Source organism: Rhea pennata, chromosome Z, assembly GCF_028389875.1.
Source record: "Rhea pennata isolate bPtePen1 chromosome Z, bPtePen1.pri, whole genome shotgun sequence".
Classification (NCBI taxonomy): Eukaryota; Metazoa; Chordata; class Aves; order Rheiformes; family Rheidae; genus Rhea; species Rhea pennata.
Genome location: NC_084702.1, coordinates 42,782,608 through 42,805,807, shown reverse-complemented (window position 1 = coordinate 42,805,807; position 23,200 = coordinate 42,782,608). Strand labels below are relative to the sequence as shown.

The window sequence follows — 23,200 nt, the reverse complement described above, 5'->3', positions numbered from 1 at the left end:
ATACAGTTAAGCCAATACAGTTCTTCTGGTGGAGTGTAATCAGAGCTGGCTGCCTTTCTCAGATTCATCAGGCAGCCCTGATAGGAAAAGACTATGGCAAAAGGGATATGACTTTGGACTAGGGTCTCTTTATGTGTCGCAGGACAGCATGTGATACAATATCCTATGGCTTTTCTTTCCTTTGTATTTTAGGGTTGGTATAATGTATAGCATAGCACCACCAAATCTGTCAGAGTACTTCAGCAAAATTCAAAAGAAATCCTTCTGTTTCCATTCTTTTAAGTGCCACTTTTCTTTCTTAACATGTCTTGCTGCCAGTAACATGAATGCTGTATTGATCAGTGGAACTATCTCATATATACTGAGAGAGCGAGAGATACTTTTTTATTTGCAGAATGACAGCATCAGGAAAGACAATAAGCATTTTCATAATGAAATTTAACTATCACCTGATTCAGGTGATAGTTACACATCATAGGTTACACATACTGCAGGTTCTAGTATGTGTCTTTGGAAAACAGAAGAATGGCTAGAGAAGGCTTATAGGACAGTTATTATTACAGAAAATATCCCCAAAGCTATTACTGCATGATTGTGTTTTGTAACATTTGTGAGGCCCGGGGGACACTCTACTGCCAAAGCTGATGGTAAGATGTTCAATTTGCCTGCTGACTTCGTGTAATCTGAAATATGCCAATATACTGCTATGGGGCCAACAAAAGCTTAGAAAGGATAGTTTGACAGAATGCAATAGCCTTACAGTGCGAAAAAGGACAATTGTTTTGGAAAACTTTGAGATCTGCATGTGTCATAGGGACAAATAAACTACATTAGAATTTCTTGAGTTATAATTTTCTGGAAAATAGCATTAAAATAGACGAAGTATTAACATGCAACATTTTCAGAGTATGCAGGAAATGATAAAAGATCAAGACCAAGGCACAGGCTGTCACATCAACTGGTCTGACTGCACTGAAATTAGGACTGGAGGTAAGGGCAGTAGTCACAAAAGCCTAAGGTCAAGAATCAAAAGTCAAATGAAAGGCAAGGCAGGAGCATGCTCTCCACCCAGATTAACTGCCAGTAATCCTGGAAGTTTAATATCCTAAGGCAGGCCCTGAGATAGCTTGAAAGACAGCGATGAAAAAGCTAGAGACAGATCAGTGCAGGAGACATGACCAACCAACTGAGAGGCCACCAGGAGCCCCAGCAAAGGGACTGCTGCATTTATGTTCCAGGAGCAAAGCAGCACACTGAGTAATAGAGTAACAGTGGAACTGCCTCAGATACCTAAATTGTGTCGGATTAATAGCCAGCCTTCAGTTCCTGTACAGTTTGGTCAGGTTATCAAGATGTAGGAGACTGACTTCTGCAAGATTGCTGTCTGTTGTTTGATAGTCCAAGCTGAGCATAATTACAACCGACAGTAACTTTATTCATAGCGCTTCTTATTACTGTCTGCCAGAGGTAGATGATAGGTATACCTCTTCCAGGAAGACTGAAAACCCTGATGAAGGGTTTTATATAACCCTGGACAGAAGTAATTTTTGTCTGTATTGTCAACTGGCTACTGTGTTGTAAGCCTGCTGGAATTTTGATCAATAGCACACTCCTGACATTTAAGTCTGTTGCTCTGAAAGATGCTGGATCTCTTTGGGTACCTTAGATCTATCTTTCCTACCCAGTTTTAGAGTATAATATAAAAGAGCTACTTAGCAAACACCTCTGCAAAACATAGCTCATTTTTAACTACTATCAGGTATCATGTTATAATGAAAAAAAAATGTCCAAATTCAAACAAGAAAGCACATACCACTATCATTTTGAGAAGACGGTGGAAAAAGGATTTTGGAGAAAATAAGCTGTCTATATTCATGAAGCAGCCACTTCTGCATCACATCTACACAAATTCCTTTTATTGTATCCAGAGGCATTTCCAAATATTTAACTCTTGCTCTTAACATCATTTGCATTTACTGCTTTATCACTGCCTTCCATGGGCCCTATCGTAAGGACATGTTTCAGTTCAGATCAGGTAACTGTCCATTATTACTCACAGGAAAGAACCAGGCTTCCAATGTAACATATCAAAGACGAATACAATAAAAAAGCATATCTTGGTATGCTTTTTATATCAGACTTATCTTTTTCTTTCTTACTCTTGGTAAATCTTTTGAATTTCCTTTCTCTTTCACAGGCATTGACTCAATTCTGCTGTACCTTTGGCCTTCTTCCCTTCCATTCCTGCAAAAATTCCACATTATTGCTGGTCCAATTTTCTCCTATATATATTAAAGAAATAGAAGATTTTCCCTAAAGTATGTAACAGTATAAAAGTGAGGTGGAGCAGGCATTGTTCCCGGAAAGCTCTGCTGGGAGTTGGCAGCCAGGCGTTCAACCACGCTGTGTCCCAGGAAGCAGAATTAAAACGTTGGACCAAAGAAGTTACTGCTGCAGGAATGGCTGTACTGCCAGCTTGTTGGTGGAGAACTGTTTACACAATGATACCATTCTTCGTCCACTTAGGCATTGCGTAAGTGAAAGTATATTAACAAAACTCTTGTTTGAGGAACAGGTTTATTTTCACTGGTAAATGTATGAGTATTACTTGGAGGACTGAATGCATATATACAGACTGTGTTAAAAGAACCAAGTTTCATTGATCAGCCATTGTAGTAATGACCAGGTTGATGGCAACACTTTGATGGGAAACATTATTTGGATTCTATAATCTTTAATTCTGCTGAAGTTTGGAGCAAGCATGTCAATTGTGATGGGTAAATAGATTTTTTTTCTCTTTCTTTTTTTACCGTAGACAAACTGTAAGACTACAGTTTTAAATAATTCACTGTAGAAATGTAACATAGCTGTGACATTTAGTTTTAGCGAGCAAAGAGGGATTCAGACTAACAGCTGAGATGTGGAAAAGAACTAGAATAATAATAATAGGATAGCAATAATCACTTTATCTATTCAGATTTCATTTTTCAACCTGTTGATACTCCCTAAAAGATCTCCATTCTGCTTCACTCTATTATCAACAAAAAAAATTGTAATTGTAAAGCTATCCTGTACTGTATTTTAAACATAAAAATTCCTAATTCCCACAAAGTTGGGAATGCAGTATACACCCTTTTGCTGACCATATCTTTGCTAACATTTACAAATATATTTTTAAATATTTCTAGATGCATGCAATGTTATTTCCATAACTGAAGAATAATTTAATTTTACAAGGCATTGTATTTCACAAAACATCCTAAACTGTTCATAAAATGTGAAGTAATGTTTTAGTTAAAAAACAGTATATGCATAATGTGAGTGATGGGTATCAAGACCTTTGCTTTATTTGTCTAGATTTTGAATCATATCAAAGTTCTCCAGATCATTTCCATTAAAAAAGAGAAATCAAGAATAGAATGGGATAGAATCTAGTTTCTTTATTTATTTACAAGGAATGCACAAAGTCATTTTGCAGAACTTGGGAGGAATCCAACAATTGAAAATTGCTTTGGTCACAGCTCTGTTCCATCTGTAGGAAAATCTGGCTCAAAAGTTTTTTCTCTCTTTTATTTTTCCTTTGAGTTAAAAGACTAATATTTTTGTGGCTGTTTATTCACTTGAATGCTAGAAAGAGCCTAGGCAAAGCAGCATGCCCAGGCAAGAACAGTAAAGCAGTCCTGTGTGTGCTATTTAAGACTGTGTTTTGGGTGGTACTTATTGTTCAGCTATTTTTTCATAGAAAGAACTTAATAGCTTCTTTCATTCACCAAATTAAAGGTGACTGCTCCATGCACAAAATTCCATTAAGATTTAATCTAGGTCATGACAACAGGTAGTAGTAATCCAATTTCAAAATTTTGCTCTTTTATTGACACATCACTGAAAACAGTGTCAGAAGAATAATGTTCCTAAGATTTGTCAGATTTGTCGCTTTTTATTAGAAGTTGAATAGTTTCAGAACAAATATTGTACATACCTTTTCAGACACCTGGGCTACACACAAGGTCAGGAAGTAGCCTTTCAACTTCTAGGTGAAAAGAGAAATAATCTGCTCCTACTACTTCTAACAGCATTTTCTCTTCTTGAAAATGTATTTTGATTAATTCTTTCAATTTCAAAATTCAAGTTGTATGAAGACAAGTTCTCCAGTTTCACTGAGTTTCACTAAGTCCTGTATTTGTTTGGTAGTTGGGCAGAAGATTTTTACATACATAAATTCTGTGAGAGCAGAACAATCCTGTTATCCAATGTGATATTCAGTTTCCTTCAACTTATTTTGGAAGCCTTACAGTGTATTGTCTCCCTTTGAAAGAAATAATATAACTCCAGAAATATCTTGCTACAGTCAGCCATTACAGCACTTTGAAATAATATTCACATTGTTTCTTTCATTGGGCCTGCAGAAGTTGGTCCCAGAAGTGCCTACAGAGTATCTCAGCTTTGGAGAGGTAGGCTTTTAGCTGGCCATCCTCTTATTTAATAACCCAGCAAATCCAGAAACTAGTAATAATACTGTCTTGCTTGTTTGATTTTTACACACAATTCAGAAACACCCAAAATTCAGATCACTGTCTCCCTGGGTTAAAACTATAAATAAATTTATCTTTGCTTTCTAATTAAGGTGCTCTGCAATTAAAGGTGCTGTTTAATATCCAGTTTAAACAAATATAAATGTGTTGCATTCCTGTAATCTCCCTTATGCCAGCAGAAGCATGTCTGCAATCAAAAAGACAGTCAGATTCAGGAACTTATCTGGAGGGATTTTTTTTTTAACCTTAGATCTCTCTTTGCTGCCTTGATCAGTTGCCTTATTGTTTGACCATGCACCGTTATAACCTGTAGTGCTGCAGAATAAGGCAGGTAACAGAAATGCAGGAATGAAACAAGCAGTAAGACTGATTCTGTTAGCCCCAGTGCAGACTTAAGTAACCCTAAATAGCACCCTTAAAGACCTGACTTCCCACTCTGTATTAGCTATATTTCAGTAAACCTTAATTAAGTTTCATCCTGTTGAAATTCTGTAAAGACATTCACAGAGGTGAATAGTCCTTAAATATCAGTTAAGATATTGGTTATCATTAACACTAGTAGAAATAAAATACGCAAAAAGAAAGCAGGAAGTATCCTAAAAAAACAGGAAAAGAGAATTGCTCTGTCAAGAAACACATCTAGCCAAAGATATGCTGCCTCAGCTTAACTGTGAAAGCAGTTCTGTAATAAGGCTATGCTTTCTCATCTAAGAAACTGTTTTAGAGACAGTATCACTAACAATTCATCTGTAATGACAGTAAAAAAGAGAGGTCCTTCCTTCTAAGTGAGAAAAACTTCAAAAACACTAGTTCGTTACCATATAAGATTAATCAGTATCCTTTGTCAAAAATTTATGAAAAGATTTAGCAAATGTCAAAAAAAAAACCCTGGAAGTTTATTACTATATCATTTAGTAAAGGATAGTGGCAGATTGTTTATGGTTTCTAAAAATGGAAACAAATGCAACTTGATTTTTACTACAGAAGAATATTCAAATATTTCCTTTCTAGCTTAGTGTTGATGTAACTGAAATAACACTTTAAATCTACTTCAAATCCTAAAAAAGATCTTGATTTAAAGCTACAAAGTGAAATTCCAAACTTACCTCCACATGCTGTGTACCACAAAGAACTCAGATTACTAAACTAATAATCTGCTGTAAAATGTATACCTAACAAAACATACTAAGAAAAGAACAAATATGTTAATGATACTTTGTCATTATGATTTACTAAATTATATGTTACACAGTTTCATCAAGTTAGTGTCCATGTGTCCATTGTCTCAGTGTCAACAAATTTCAACAACAGCAAAGAGGAGTCTTTAATTTGTAAGACACACATAAGCTGCATATTAAATAAAAAGAAATAGTCACAGTATAACACGAAACATCAAAATACTCCATGGGCCACCATAACTCAGCCCAACAGTTTAAACACCTAAGTGTGCATATTCTTTTAATGCTTATCTGTAATTCCATCACAAAACTTCCATTCCAAAGTATTCTCAGAAAAGCTCTTAAGTGTTGTGACACTTGTTGAAGGTACATTCTCTGACTGTTCTTCACTTTTTTGGCACATATTTAAAATCTTTCTTATTCAGTAGACACATATCAAGATAAAACTTCATCCAAAGGGCAGCAAGGGTTTTCTAGGCTTCCTGAAAATACAGCAAGCATGAGCTGCTAAAACCATTGCGCCAAACAAAATTTTCTAAAATCTATCTGATCCGAAGTCTTCTTTGCTAGTCTTCACTGAGCAATGTTTTTAAGACTATTATTGGTTTTCCCATACGAACAGATTGGCATTAATATGCTGGGCAAGGTCCTCATAAAAAATTCGTAATTTATTTCACAGCATGGAAAAGATCTGGGCTTGTGCCTGATCATCCCAAATTTTATATCATTAAGAGGTCTCAATTTTTGTAGAGATCTTACATCTGATCTGTATATGCATGCTAACATGCTCCTATTCAGTTGCTATAATACTTTATCAAGCCATTCCATTTCCATTTTCTCTGTTTGTTAAGTAAGCTCTGCAATTTCTGCCATTGCTTTCTAGCAGTAAAATGAATAAAATTATGAAACACAAAATTAAATAACAACTCCTCAAAAATGATTTCCCTTCTGAAAATGCGATCTTGGTCCTAATAATTATGGTGATGAAGTTCATACCTTCAGCATGTGGCCTCTATGAAATGACTTTTGGAGACTTGAACTGTTTCCATCTGTGATGATAAGCATGAACAGGCACATCAACTCTAGGTCTTACAAATGCAAGAATAAAATGATGGAAATTTCAGTACACAAACCTAACACCTGTATTACTGTCATCATCACAGAGAGTGGCAACTGAGTCTTGTAAGTATCTTGCTGACATTAGCAATGTGGTCATGGAGTCGACATAGTCATGTTGACAGGCATGTGATGCAGTTAGCATGCCATAAGGAAAAAGCTATAGAAGCCAATCCTCTCCCTGTTGCCTCCAACAGAGAGGAGAGTGAGAGATAAGTTCCTCCTCATCATTCACACACTTTTCCTCACAGGAGGAAGAAAGAGATGAAATAGCTAAGGGGCTAATTAATCACTGACTAAAGAAATGCAACATCAACAACAGAAAATCCAAGGTACAGTGTCAGGATGTTATCATAACTACCTACTGATTCCTATTTAATGCCATTTGAGAAAGCCTAAAGCCACTGTCTAAAGCCACTGAAGTTGAGGAGAGTTGCAGTACTTGATAGTATACATTTTTATTAGGAGTTATTCCTAGTTTTCTATGCTGAGGTGGTAGAATACATTACATTTATTATTAAATTTTTATATCACAGAGTGATATTTTTTCAAAAAATCTCAGTACAGTTCTTTATATAGCCTGATTCTTTTAAAAAATAAAAGACTGTAATCAGAGAGTTCGTGTGTGTCATATCATTCTGTTCCATAGTTCTTAAATATACTGGCAAACATCAATCAAATCTGACAGAGAAACAAAAATAACAAAGATATAATGGCCCTACAAAATTAATGAAAATGAGCAGCCAGATAGAAGACAGACACCTGACCAATTCCCTTCTGATAGAGAAGTTCCAGGCTGAGCTTAACTCCTATTTAAAGATCTAAGATAGGCTAATAAATGCCAAAGCCAGGAGAAAATGCTGCTTACCCTTTACTAAATCACAGGAAATCAAAGAAGAAGGAGTAAACTGATAAGAAATTAAGTCTTACTTGTTCTGCTCCCAGTAGAACAGCCCCTCTTTCTCTGCATCCTCCTAGCTTTCACTTCCTGCTTTCAAACTAAAATTCAAACTATTAGTACTTACATTATGCTGCAAAATCCTTGCTTTCTGTGTCTCCCACAGGAACTGTGGGGCCCTCCTCATTAGAACTTCATAAATCATACTGAAACCTTTCTTTTTCTTTCTGAATAGTGACATGATGTGGTGGAATAATGCAATGGAGTACTGTGCCTTTCTACAATGTGGGTAACTACAAGAATCACACAAACCTGTTACAACATGTAGCACGTGTCCACATAGTGTTTTTTTTTTTTTTTTTTAAACTAACACTTTAACAGGTTACAGAGTTCTTGTGCAGGGGTGTTCCTGCACAGTGGCCTTTAGTAGGACAGGTATTTCCCTGCTGACAAGGAGATGTGGCAACTGAAGCAAAACATGAAAAGGGGCCAGCAGGAGGAAGCTGTAAAGTTCTTTACAGGGAAATGTCTATTTTTTCTATTTTCTGACATATAACAACTTAATATTCTCATCCTGTTAGTATTATTTTAACAATCCATACCGTTTTGTAAGTTATGGTTCTAAGTGTACACTGCATTATGCTGCACACATGAATACACACACATTCATAACAAAAGCTTCTGTTGAAATTTCAGTCAGCTAAGAAGCATTATGGCTGCCACTGCCGCCTTCAACACCAAACAGCGTACAGCATTAGCCAGTGACTGCAGAAAGCACTCCTTTTCTGTAGGGGGTACAGGGACATGTGGAGACATGCTTTCCATCCTTTCAGTTAGTCTAATATTTTGTTTGGTTTGTTCACTTAGAATCAATCATTAGTACATTTGTGAGATGGGCAGGATAAAAAGTAGGTATTCTAGGGTTTTTTAGGTAGATTTTGGAAAGCAAAAAGGATTAGCTTGGTTTGAAAAATTGTACTCAGTGAAATCTGTACTTCTGAGATGTTTGTTAGTTTTCATCAAGTTTTGTTTGTCTTCTCCTTTTAGAGTTGTATGGGCTTTTTAAGGCAGATCTACCCATACAATTTGTTTTGTACAGAGCCTCACACATTAATGACAAATTTTCACAACCTTCCTGCCTATAGACTGTTTACAGTGAAAAGCAGTAACCAAGAGAAAAAGGTATTTCTCACAAAGAGAAGTTGATTTGCAATATTCTTTTCACAATGTATATTTCAAGTGAACTGAAAAGAGATCAAAAGAAAAAGTAAGAATGAGAATATCATCTGAAAGTATTCCGTACTACAGTCCTACAGTTTGAAGCTTTGTTTTCAATAGGCAATAAGCAACAATAGACATAAAATATACAAATTTTGTTCCATATTGTCAACATTATTCCAAGAAAAGTAAATTTGTAGATATATGCAGTGATTTAACTAGTTTGTTAAAAATATCTGACATGTTCTTAGGGATGTTTGCATTTAAAGTTACAGTGAATTATCTCTTTCTCTAAATACAGACTTGGACTTTCTGCAGACATGAACAGTTATTTTCTGCCAAAGTGGGCCAAGAAATAACATATTCTTATATACCCACAAGGCATTGCTCCAAAGCATAGCAAAATACTCAGTCCCAAATATACTTCCAACCCATCCTGGCTACTGAACCTATTACTGCATAATGTGAGAGGGAGTTGTGGATATGTTCAACTTCTCTTTTATAACACATAGTATAAACTCTGTGGATTCAAAATATTCATAAGAGCTTATGTTCCAAATAAATGTTCAGAAAGCCTCTAGAAAGCACACTCCACAATCTACTAAGGGAGTCAAACTCCTTAAAATCACTTTATAGTAGCAATACACATATCCAGTACATTTAACCTTTACATGAACATAGATGACTGTGATATTTGACCCATTTTTGTACACTAGGGACTAAGTCAGATGGTCAAGATTGTACTGTTAGTATTTCATGGACAAACATAAGCTAAGCTTGGTTCATCGCACTTGCATCTGTTATTAGACTTACAACGATAACACAGACTTACTGAAGTAGATAGTACAAATTTCACACTTGTAGCTGTCATTTTTAACAAGTACATCATTTGCTGCTCTGATAAACATTTTTGTAACTACTTGCTTTTTAATATTCATTAAATATGAGTTAATTAAAAATCCAAAATGATATTTCTATGTGATTTCTTATAATATGCCTGAGACATTGCTCTTTACTTTGATGTTGCTAATACAGAATATTATCTCCACCTATTAGTTGTTGCTTTATTCCCTTTAAACTATGCTTGCACTTAAAGATTTGCAATTCCCATAATGGTTTCCTAGTTGCAGATAATTCTGAGAATTCTTCCTTCTTCAACACAGTAGAAATTAATACTTTGTATCTAGTGTTTTTTTTTTCTCGCTATTTCAACATCTGATCAAAAGTTAATAATGTAAACTTCATCTTTCATTAAATATTGCCTTTCTGTTGTGCTGTCTAGAGATGATGCTTATTACCTGCATTTAGAGCTGTAGGTGACAGATTATTTCTATTTTGGAGATGTAACCCTAGCTCTGATTATTATTTTTCCTGAGAACTCAATGACACCAGAAAAGCTCCCCACTTTCACTTTGTAAAAATAAATGCATGTATTGTATAACAGTTAGAGCCATCATTAATGAACTGGCTTGTCTAACAACAAATATTTTGTCATTTAAAATTTTATGTTGAGTGTTCCCTGCAATAGAATGACATACCATTACTCTATAAAAACCTTAATATGCTTTCATGTGGTTCACATACATTCAGCCAGACTTACGGACATATGGCTTGTCCTGGCTTACTTTCAGATATTTGAATGTACTTTTCTGATTTTTGTCATGCTGTGCTCTTTAAATTACCACTTGTTGCAAAGCTATCTGCCCTCAAAAGTCTAGCTGTTTTGACTCAGTCCAAGGAAGATTAAGGAGGACTTTTCAGTTCAAGGCTCAATGGTAAGAAAAGCCCTTATTACAGTTAGTGGACAGACTGTCCATATACTAGTAAAAGAGAAATTCAACACTAATGGCAAACATCTTTTACACAGGTTAAGATATATGGTTCATGAAAAAGCTTAGAAAAAGCTGTCAGGCAAGACAACTGGTGAAAATAATCCTATATAGTTCTAATTTGATCTATAAGAATGGTCTGCATAGCTATTTTGAGATGTCAGACTAGATAAACACTTAGCAAAGGTTTATTCCATGTCTTTGCAGTTCAGGCTGATCTATAATAGATTAATATAATGATTGAGTTACTTAGCCTATCACGATAACAGAACAGAAGTAACTGATTGTCAGCCTCCGCGTTAACCTTGTGCTTAGATACAGTTTCAAAATCCTAATATTAATGAAAAGTTCCACAGTACTTTTTTCCTCTCCAAATAAAATATTGTTAAATAAAGAAGGAAATTCTAAACATGTAATTTAAATCCCGCTCTCTAAAAGCAGCTGAAAAACAACCAGAGACACCTAAACACTTCATAAAAATTAAATTTCTGTAGCAATTCACTTCAGACTTGTTAACAAGTGTGTGCCAACAGATTATACAAAGCTTCTTCAAAGAAATGTAGTTTTTGCAAATAGATTTCAAAAAAAAAATTTTGTATTACAAAAATTTAAAGAACAAAATAGACCATGTACCTATATTTCTCATTTGTGTTTACAAAAATCTGCAGAATTTTTAAAAAATGAATATTTATATGTCTCCTACTAGAACTCTTCTGAAAGCATAATTTTCTAATTCTCACCTGCTCACTGCTAATTCTCCTGTTCTCACCTCTAGTATATAGTGTTTCAAGATCTCTGCTAGACCAATTCAGACCAATTCTAAAGCCATCAAAATTTAAAATATATATATGTGTACTAATGATGTGCTTAAAATCACTAAGATTCTAGCCTTAGATTCAATCAAGTGATCAAATACAGTGTTCAAAAGTTATATAGCACAATAAGCAAAGAAATTTGATGGGACTGAAAGCAAAGCCTCATTTTCCTTCACTAATTACTAATATTTTAGAGAAAAATGACCTGCCTATTTGGAAGGGTGATTGATTTTTGCAGTTTGAAGCCTTACACTTTCAATAAATGCAAGGAATGGCAAGTACTTCTACATGATACTAATAGTAGGTAATGAGGCACCGCTAAACTGTTTCCTGGTTGATTTTTCATTTAGGTTTAAATAAAAGTGATTGATCTGACATTCAGAAAACATCAAATGAAAATAAAATAGGCAGGCAGGAATGTTAGCGTTTGCTCATGTAAAAAAGGGAAGGGGAAGGGAAAGGCAGAGGGAAGCTTGCAATAATTCTAACCACATCTAGTTACTCTATGAACAACTAAGGGAGCATGGCTTTTTACAGATTTGTGTCCTAAATCCTAAACATCTCCTTCCACAATAATCTCATCTTGTTTCCCCTTCATGTCCCCTCTGTTTTTCATACTTTTATTTCCTAAAATATTTCCAGTTCACTCCTCCTCTACATATGTTTTTTTAGTTACCTTTCTTCCTACTGTGTCTCCACTTCTGCTCCATGGCTTCCTTTTGGGCAAAGACAGTATAAGCTGTACATGCTCCGTGCAACGCATGTTCTTGGACAGGTCACTAGGTATGCACCTTTGCCACCTACTGTATCCCAGCCACCACTTCTCGTTACATGTCTGGGAAAATTAGGTTTTTTTAAGACTCTATCCTGTAAAATGTAATTTACTTCACTCACAGGTTGAAAAGTTACTAGCGTGGGGATGGGAAGAGGGAATGCCTGTTCAGGAAAGCTAAGTTTCTGAAGAAAATGAAACTAAGAACTGTCCCTCCCTCTGTCCATTTCCACCAAATCTACATTATAAGAATAGATATTTTTAACACTGGTAGAAAAAAGCAAAGAAGTGTCAGAAGGATCTCAAATCTTGCGGACAGCTTACAATAAAGGTGAATTTTTCTCACTTAAGCACTTTGTTTCTATGTATGATATATCAAAATATACTCTCTGTAACTATTACACATTTTAGGTTCCTCCAATATTCCTATGTTTTTATAAACCACTCACGAAAAGATAAGTTAGTGTAAAAGAGAGCTTTAGAAATGATTTCTGAACACCTACAACAGTTTAAGAATGTATAATATCAATAATGAGTTACATCTCCAATAAGAAAAACCTTTGGCAAACTAAAAATGTTCTAGTCCTCTTTCCCGTGCTCAGGAATAAAAGTATCCCTCAAACACAATATGCTGTGGTTTTAAGCAACTGTCTCTTCTCTTATTTTGCAACAGTTGCTAACAAGGATGTACATTAATGCATAAACATTTAGTTTAAGAAACAGTGAAAAATGTTAATTACTTGAAGGTGAACTGTAAAGGTTGCCAAATTTCTATGTTCCATACAAAATACCTGAGTAGTTAGTGTTTTCAAACAAGTGACTATTGATTACTTATTGTCCAAACCAACAATAATGAATTTTTATCATGATGATACACTCATATTACCCCAACTGAAATATTTTGTCTCTACAAACTGAAGAAAAAGAGGCTATATATATCTTAAAATAGAAATATTGTCTCTAATTTCATGACTTAATACTTGTTAACTTGGTGTGGAAACAAACTTTTGTCAGTAAACACTTTCATAGAAGCTTTTCACAATACTATTAGCTACAAAATATACAGCTTTATAAACTCTTATGAGTTAGCATACAGTTAAGAGAGTTATAAAAGTTATACCTGTATAACATTTTTGCTGTTTTCTTCCTTGTTTGGATGGCAGATCCTTTCAGGTACAGCGTTTACTTGATTGCACAGTTTCTTAATAGCCAGAGATAAAGTTTCCATAGTCTGTAGTGAAAAATGTAATTTAGATATTATCAGCCTGGTCAGTACAAAAGTAATACTGAAAAATTAGTTTCCTCTGTTTGCTGTTAGAGGCTAGATCCAGAAAACAAATTTGGCATCTAAAGAAAGGCTTAGACAGACTTTAGGTGCCCAAATCCAAAACTGAGATCTAAAAAATCAAAATCACTCAGCAGCTGCCTACAGCTTAAGACACATCTGTATTTAAGATGAAACTTCCTTATATGACTTTATATGGCTGCAGTTCCGGTCCTGCACTACTTTGGTTTAACCCTGCCTCAGTACCCAGGTTCCCATCTAACCCTAAATGGGTAGAAAAAACACATGCATAACTCTCAGGCTATACCAAGAAGACTGCATCCCTCGCAAAATGCAGTTAATTAAAAAAAAAGTACTTAATTAAAAAAGGGGATGTTAGAAACACTATTGTGTTCATCTTTTATATTGTAGCCTAGCGCATAGGTTACTGGCATGGCAAATGGAAGACTAAGGTTCAAAGAGTGTATTCTGACAAGTACCTAAGTATTTTGATATATAAAATGTGTGTGTATACACCTGTATATAATATTGACGTATTTGTCGCATATGTACACACACAAATATATAAGAATATTCATATATGTGTTTTTATTTATAGCTACATTTACACACAGATATGGACATACAGCCATAAGTAAACATGGCTAGGTCATAAAAGCGGTCAGTACCACCAATTCTTCCATTATCCACACTTTAAAAGTGGAAACATCAATTATTCCCTTGAAAAATAAACTGTGAACATCTATACTCAAGAGAAGATTCAAACTTACAGAGCCTGAGTAGATGAAAATACACATTTCCAGTCCCTGATTAACATGCCTAAAGTCTGGGAAAGGGCTAGGTTTTAGACACAGGAGTGTCTTCAGTGTTTCCTATTGATTGTCATAGATAGCTCTTCGAACAGCTTTTGAGTTATATACCCGAAGCAAATATTTCACCTCATCCCCTACAAAACACAATTCAGGCATTTAACAAAGGAATCTGAACTCTACTTGAGGAAATTTTTTCTGCATCTGGCACTATATCTCCACGTGAATCTGAACTCTATATTGATTTTAATACTGCATTGCACTGATATTCTTTTTCCATTCAGTGTGGAAAAACAAAGCAGATTCTACTGATACTAGATTATATTGATGCTAGATTAAACATTTTAGTATTAGACCACTTTAGTAGAGTTCCTCATTCCACCAAAAATATACTCGTATTTATCAGCTATTAATCATTAGACTACTACAGTGTATCTAATGTAAATATAACATCTAACAATATCTAATATTAAGTGTAATCTCACAAAAATCTCACACCACAAGAATAGGAAAGGTTGCAAAATGAAACACTCGGAAAATGTCAAGATGTTGCCCAGAAAACCTCCTTTTGCCCCCCCCCCCCACATATATGTTAGGAGACAGCTCTAAAGTATGAGATCACATACTACTTTCCACATGATCCCTGATTCTTTAAGGGCACTCAGCAGACTGCAGTTACTGAAGTGATTACTTTCAGTACATAGTTTTAGGTCTCATCCTAAATTGTGACCTCTCATATTACTTGATATACATCATTCAAACAATGAACTTAAAATAGGATCATTAATTTCCTTTGTTTTTAAGGGTGTTTTACAAAATCTTAGTTTATTATAAGTATTATTGATTTTATCTGCACAAAATCCTTGTGAGGAAAGTCTGAAGTCATTGCTTTCATTGGCCTCAGTTGCAAATGTATTCTGCAAATTTCTGCAGTTTATATCACACATGTCTCAGAACAGGAACCTGGAAAACACAGAATCCCTACCAGCTTTCTGAGGATATTTTGGTTTGTGTGACTTGATATCACGCTTTAATAGAGATCAGAACAGAATGTGATTGTCTAAGGCAACATTTGTTGTCTCAGCCATCTGACCATTGCTGTCTGCAGGACTCTTGTCTCATTCATCAAGCAGCTTCTGATTTTTTTAACAACAGAAACAGCTGCTTTGTTAACAATCCTGCTTTTTTTCTTCTAGGAACCACATTCTCTGTTCAATGAATGAGCCAAATATTCCACACAGAAAGAGCAAAAATAATACGACCGATCATACAACTAATATTTACTATAAGCAAAAACATAAAAAGATGAATAGAGGCTTCATAGACAACTGTAAGAATATCAGATAGTAAATCCTAATGCCATTTTAGTAAACTTAGTGTTATTTTGTTGGAAATACAATTTCCTTCTTAAGGAAAAGGAATTTAGAAATGACATCTTACACAGATTACTGCAAAGTTGGATTTTTGGATTCAAAAGTATCTAAATGTCCACTAACAAAATAATAAATGGGAAAAGCAGCTTTTTATTTCCTATGTAGATCTGCCGCTAGAGGGGGAATAGAACAAGTGTGAAAAGGTAACATCAGTGTGTTTACAGCTCTTTGCTAAACCTCACACCAATGTTACCTTTCAGAGCTCCTGTGTTTTGTTGCAGATTCTGTAGGCAGCCCTTCTGCATCTTCCCTCTCTTGCCTGTCATCCACCATTGTGCCTTCCCTTCCAGTGTCATTCATTCCCCTAATCTACTTCATCTCTCCTTCCTGTGTTCCTGTTTTCTATCCCTTTCTGTTCTTATGCTAACCCCTACCTTTTTGTCCTTCCCCAAGTTGTTCCCTGTACTGTCCTCACTGCTCAGTTTCCTCTTCTCCTTAGCCTCTGCTTCCTACTCCTCTGCGTTAAGAATCCTGAACTTAAATGCAATCAATATGGGGAGCACAATGCACTACAGAAGCAGTTTTTCTGCTCTCAGCATTTCACACTATAGTGGCTCATAACATCTAAACCCAGCAACTGCAAAGAGTCCCCTTTGAAATCCCAGAATTAAACACTTAACTTTTCTGGGGGGTGCAAGGAAGGGAGAAGATATTAGTAATCAAGCCCTCAATCAGGTGTAAGATTCTGGAACAGACTCCTAACATGGAAATCTTAGCAAAGACATAAGCTTCCTGGCTTCCACAGAATTTGACAGAATTTCACTGGCCAAATCTTTTTTGAGTACTACAGTTTAAACACCACTGGGGGAATTTTCATGCAACAAGAGAAAAAAAAGCAGTGACTCTAACACATACATCCCTGCTTCACTGGAATGCCAGAGCTTCCCAATAAAAGTTATTAGAGAAGAATCATACACACACTGGTAGAATATACCTTCTTTATTTCTACAATTCTCAGTAACAACTAATGCTTCCTAACTATTTCCCCAAAATATCAGTCAGAAGCAGACACCAGGCATGAAAAATTTCAGACCTGAGCAGATGATGTCTGTGAAAATTAAGAGCCAAGTATCACAACGGAGGAGTGGACAACCTGAATGACCAGTTGCTGGCTGGCCTGTCTGCAACGGCTGCGACCCCTTGCTATGCGCACCTGAGGTGCCTTTCGAGAATACCGCTTGTCCAGGCGTGAAAAAGACTAACCCAAACTGGAGGCTGACGGCAGCCCACAAATACGTTCAGCATCCTTACAGGGCTGTGGAAGGCGAGACCCGCGAGTGGACAGGTCTCGGCCAGCCGCCCCGGCTGGGCCCGGGGGCGCCTCCTCCCCTCCACCTCGCCCGCACTCGCGGCCAGGCGAGGGGCAGCGGGGGCCCGGTGCAGCGCTCTTACTTCCCTTTACAGCCTCCTCGCCCCGCGCGGCGCCGGCTGCCTCGCGCCGCCTGCCTCGGCGCGTCCCCGGCGCGCGGGCGACCGTTGCGGGCGACCGTTAGCGGCACCCCGGAGGCCGCGAGACCCCGCCCCGCCCCGCCCCGCCCCGCCACCAACGGCCGGGGGCGCCGCGGCGGGGCGGGGCGTGGGCGGCTCCGGGCGCGTGTCACGGGCGCGGCCCCGCCCCGCCGCCCCGGCGCGCGCGGGGGGCGGAGCGCGCGGCGCTCCGGCGGCGGCAGCGCTCTCGGCGGGGGGCGGAGGAGGAGGTGCCAGACTCCTGCGCCGCTTGCCGGCAGCGAGGAGGAGCGGAGCGGCTGGCGAGGCGGCCGGAGGAGGACGGGAAGGGAAGGGAAAGGGGGGAGCGGCGGCGGCGCTGGGTTGGCCCCGCGACGCTGACGCTGCCACTTCCCCGCTCGGTGCTCGCCAGCCGGGGAACCTGATCCGCTCCCGGAAACTCTCGGCTCGTCTCTCGCGGCGGCGGCGCGGGCGGCAACTTCTCGCACTTCTCCGGAGGAGAGTTGGGGCTGCCCCGCGCCGGGGGCCGCCGGCGGAGGACCGCGGGCGGCGCCGGCTGCCGCCGCCCGGCCCGCGAGGAGAACTTCCCGAGCGCGGAGCGCGGGGCGGTGAGCGGGGCCGGGGCCGGGGCCGGGGCCGGGCGGTGCGCGGCGGCGGCGGCCGCCGAGATGAAGCTGAGCCGGCAGTTCACGGTGTTCGGCAGCGCGATCTTCTGCGTGGTGATCTTCTCCCTCTACCTGATGCTGGACCGGGGCCACTTCGACCACCCGAAGAGCCCGCGGCGGGAGGGCACCTTCCCCAAGGTGAGCGCGGCGCGGGGGAGGGCGCCTCGCGGCCCCGAGGTGGCGGGGGCGAGCTCCCGCCGCCGCTCCCCGCGGGGCAGCGGGCGCCGCTTCCCGCTCGGCTCCCCGCCGCGGGGGCAGGGGCGGCGGCGGGGAGCCGACGGCCTCCCCGCGGGGGCAGCGGCTCGCCGCGCTCCGCGCTCCTGGCCCGGCGGCCGTTGGTGCCGGCGCGGGCGGCCGTTAGGGCAGGGACCGAGGCGCCGCCGCCTCCGGGCGGCGCTGCTGCCGGCCCGGTTCGGCCCGGCCCGGCCGGGCCCGGCGCGGGCGGCGGGCGCAGCCCCGCGGGAGGGGGCGCTGGCGGCGGCGCTCCGCTAGCGCCGTGCGGGCGGCTGCCGGGGGGCAGCGCGGGGCTGGCGCTGCGCTTGGGAAACGCTGCTGAGTACAAACGGGAGCTGCAGCTGAGGGTAACCCTCAGCAAGGGCATCAACAGGTAGGTGTGGAGAAACGCCGAGTTTGTTGGTGCTTTCGTTTTCGCTAAGCGTTACTTTGGAGCTGTTGGTGGCTTATATTGGCTGTACTGCAGGGTTAAACGAGGCATTTATGTTCCCTTGTGGTCGGGGGTGCGGGGAGAAATGTTAAAAGCTGTTTATCATGGTACAGTTGATATGCGGAATATTTATCTACGACCCGAAAAAACATTTTGGAGAGCGCATACTATGCTATCGTGGAATACTGGTTAATAGTGTCAATACTTCTGTTTTCTTAAAATAGTAGATCAAAATAAGTTACAGAAAATCAAGTAGTAAAGATGTAATTTAGTTATGCTTGCACCATGTTTACTGTCTTGGGGAAGTAAAACAAATGAAAGTGCCTATTAGTGCAGCTGTGAGGCTTCAAGGGAGTATAAGAACTCAAAAGGCTTATTTAAAAAGTAAATCTTATTTCTGTGATAGTATGTCACTAATTCTTTGCTCAATGCAAAAGTAATAGTTATTGATACCATTTTATTTCTGTTTAATCTTAAAAACATTGGCTTAAGTGTAAAGAGAGAGCACAGACCTATTCTGCCTTTCTTGCTTCAAGTTAGAGTTCAGAAGTTGTCTAGCAGTTTTCAGAGAAACTAAGAGAATAGGAAAAAAAGATCAGAAGAAGAAAGCAAGCCCAGACAACTGCAGCTGTCTGTTCAGTATATAGCTTCAGTAGAAGAGTAGTACTGCGTGTCATACTTTATTTCTTTTTTTAAGAGGGGGGTGCAGAGGAAGGTGTAAATACTTGTTTGGTGATATGGTTAGTATCTGACATTGGTAAATCATGTCTTTATTCCATAAGCTGAACTGAATCCAGCCAAAGAATAGCACAGGAAAACTTGTACATGGATGTTCTCTTCTCTTCTGTTAAGTGCCAGGAGTTGGTTGAAAACCCTTAAGGGAATATAGAAGATCCATTATAAAATTTTGTTTTCCACTGTGAACATGTTGTCACTGAAAGTTCTACCAGTGTCCTGTACTGCAACATCAGTCTCTTCATCTATTACCGGCCTTTGGCTCTGTACCTTAATCTGATATAACATCTCTTCCTTCTACGCAGTGAACCCCACCAAAGACAGATGTGTCGCCTTCTCCCCCACTCCCTCCTCTTTATCTTCTAGAACATTCTGTCAACTGCACAGAGAGATGGGGATTTTTTCTTCCTTCTTCCCCTCCCCACTTTCCATATCTGAATTTCTTTGAGGCTGCCCCTCCTTACTGGAGAATCTGCTGCTTGTCGTTCATTTTGAGTTGGGGTGAATAGTTGCACTTTTCCTTCATATTATTTTATCTTTTCAGGAAGTTACAGATGAAATAAATTTTGTCGTTTCCTTTTGCTGCCCATAGTGTTCTGAATAGAAATTTTTTACTTTGTTACAACTGCAAAACCTCTGGAACTTAGCAAACACCTTGAGCTCTGTAACATATTCTCTTTCTTATGAAAGATAAGAAGTAGAAGTCATCACTAATATTTGAAAACAACAGCTTTAATTCTACCTCAGCTGATGAAAAACTTTTTGTCAGTGCAGTGTTGCCAGATCTCAGTGTAGTGTAAGCGAAACTAGCCACAAATGTAACAGTTTCAAGCTGTTGCTTATAAAAAGCTGTGGTAGCAGTAGATTGTCCATATCTGTAGATGTAAGAAGGCAGTATTGCTTTGTAGATTCTTATTTTCACGAGGGTCAGAATTTTTTTCTTAAAAAAAAATAAATGCTTACAAGTTAATGGATCGATTCACTTCATTACTTTTTCTGTTCTAACAATGTGCTAATCTTTCAACTTCGCTATTCCTGTGTCCTTAACAACATACTTCACGTTTCATGTCCTGGAAGTTGATTAGTCTTCTCCTTCCAATCTATGTGGCATACACTGAGTTATGGAAAGAGCTTGTAAGTGCTTGTCTGTCTAGGCTTTGCTATAAATGAAATCAAGATCAGAGCTGGGATTTCTTAGCTCTCAGTGTCCGGCTGGTCTACATTCACCTAAAGAATAATTGTACCTCACACAGCAGTACAATAAAAGGTTAGAATTGGCACTACACTTCCTTTCCAGAATGTTTGGTTTCATACCAGGGGGAAGAAGCTGAATCTTTGTTTTTCTAGGATTATTCTTTTTTGATGTTGTAGTTGTTAATCTGTACTTGTATAAAATAGCTAAGTCTTGGAACTTTTCCACAGTTTCTTCCAGCCAACTTCTTTTTTCTTGCTCTCAGGCTTGAGAATTCATCTTCTCCCAGGTTTGTTTGCCAGTGTGGTCAAGAATTACCCTTCTTGAGCTTCTATCCAGTTTGAGAGTTCAGGTAGTTGTATAAGGATGTCAACAGAAATGTCCTGAGGAAGTAATTTTTGGAGAAAATACCTCAAGATGAGTAAATATCTGTAGACAGACGCCTTCACTTACTTTCCAACCAAATGTGTTAAATGCTTTTCACTGCTGTGTTAAAGAGAATCCGTTGTCTGGCTTGGGAGGCAGCGATAATATTGTCAAGTATATAACCTGTGTCTTTTCAGGTCTCTTTGCAGAAGCTAGCATCAGTTTTCGCTCTTAAAGTGAATGTTGTCCACACTATCCATAGTAAGATAGTGTCTGTAATAGAACTTGAGCTAATGAAGCGATTTTTAGTGTTGTCGTCATTAGTGTTGATAATTGTTTAAAATACATGATGTCAGAAGACCTGTAGGTTGCCATAGAGCTGGAGTTGCCGTTAATTTTCAAAAATCAGGTACTACAATACATGAAGATTAAGATTTATTACCCTCTGTCCTGTAATAGTTATTCTTACATCAAAATCTATACTTTATAGATCCTGCCTGGCTGTCAGATATGTTATCCTTAAGGTTTCTGGCATATCAGAAGCTCTGTCTTTCTCCCAGAGCTTGTTTCTAGCCATTGTAGGATCTCTTCCTCCTAGAGTATATCATGGACTCTGATACTATTCCATGGAGCCTCTTCCATGTCCCTCCCCCTCCCCCCCGAATCCTTCACTGTTTTTCCGTGTTCTTTCAGCATGGCTCTGAGGTGGATCTCTGAAGCTCTTGCAGAGAGTGTGTCTCAGGACAAGAACGCTCAGAAAGAGCCTTTGAAGCAGTGAGCACAGAATCTCCTCAGAGGAGTCACCAACCTTTAGGGAGGACCTGCTCAAGGACTTGTAGGCCTTGACATCTACTTCATTTTGCCATTCTCAGCTTAGGCAGTGTTGCTAGAATGGTTATGTTTCTAAACTGAATGATACTGAATATGAGGATGATACCACTGGATCAGACTAAAGGTCCATTTAGCTTGGTATCCTGTCTCGGGACGGGATGCAATGCGTGCAGTGACAGGATCAAGGTATAGGAATAGCCTTAGATCCTTGAGTAATTATTGTGCCAGTTGTCATATGGATTGTTATTTAAGAGTCCTCTGAGAAATCTTAATACTATACAGTGGGGAGAGACTTGATGTGGTGGTTAGTCCTGCATTGCCTTGTGTGCCCTGAGTTTGAGGCACAAATAATTCATGGACTAAACTGATCTTGATAAATGAAAACTTAATTCCAAACAAGTCTAAAGTAGAATGTCCATAGGTAGCTTATCTTGAAGAACTTGTGTTACTGTATACAGACAAATACTAAATACTGATAAGCACAGATGAATCTATTCTGTATTTTGGACCCAAATAGGAAAAATCATTAACCTAACTTGCCTTGTTTTCTCAACTAACTTTACTTTGAATTAGAACAGACTCATAAAAGCTATTCATTTACAGAAGTTGGTAAAATATTCTCTTTGAGTTGCATATTCTAATATTTTGTATTTCTTTTGAATTCTATTTTTTCTTGATTTAACCTAAATATGCATGGGATACTCTTAGGACCAAGAAAGAGATTATAAATCCAAGTTTTCATAATTAAAGAGGAGGATTTCTTTGTAGTATTTTTTGGAATATCTTGCTTAAGAAATATATGGCCTTTATGTAGCCTTCATATCAAAATTCATGCTCAGTGAAATTTCTGCCTGAGGAAGGCAACACAGCAACACATCATCATCTGTCACTGCCTGATAGGTGGTGCTTTGGAACTCAGCTTTTTCTTCTAAACACTTTCACACAGCTTGTTTTGGCTTTTATGGGAAATATCCTTACACTGTACAAAGCTATTTCTGCACATACATTTTTAAAACTAATCTCTACTATGATTCCTGTTGATAAAGAGAACAGGACCAAGTGATTGCTCTTTTCCATTTTTAGTCTTTCCTTTGCCCCTCAAAGCACAAACCTCTCCATGTTAGCAGCACAGTTTTGGTTTTACATGTAACAATATCCATACTTAGTGATTTGATTTTTTTTAAAAACACATTTTATTTGACACTCTCAGCCTCTAAAGCCTTTGACCACCATTACTGAAACCTTGCTCTGATCTTCTGATGTATGGTAAATATTGCATTGCATTAAAGAGATGCTCAAGTATGATTCCTTTAAAAGCAGCTGGCTTGTTTGTTTGTTTCCTCTCCTTGTCCTTCCAGCAAAGCATTAAGGGCTGGCTGTTGATGCTACTGCTAAAGCTTTTTTTCTGGCTTCTGG

General features: G+C 38.9%; 1 protein-coding gene and 1 long non-coding RNA gene across 3 annotated transcripts in view; one reads left to right on the top strand and one right to left on the bottom strand.

Moving 5' to 3' along the window:
• The window catches only part of LOC134153759 (uncharacterized), a 78,152-nt gene extending 60,813 nt beyond the window's left edge, over positions 1–17,339 (bottom strand). For both annotated transcript variants that reach the window (XR_009961219.1, XR_009961220.1), the window contains exons 1-2: positions 16,919–17,339; positions 13,479–13,589 (exon numbers count right to left, since the gene is read on the bottom strand). This is a non-coding gene — a long non-coding RNA (uncharacterized LOC134153759). The remainder of the gene's footprint in view (positions 1–13,478; positions 13,590–16,918) is intronic.
• Positions 17,340–17,981: 642 nt separating this feature from the next.
• The window catches only part of MAN2A1 (mannosidase alpha class 2A member 1), a 126,826-nt gene continuing 121,607 nt past the window's right edge, over positions 17,982–23,200 (top strand). Inside the window, exon 1 of the mRNA XM_062600171.1 lies at positions 17,982–18,134. Coding sequence (XP_062456155.1) covers positions 18,000–18,134 — 135 coding nt within the window. The 5' untranslated portion in view covers positions 17,982–17,999. The remainder of the gene's footprint in view (positions 18,135–23,200) is intronic.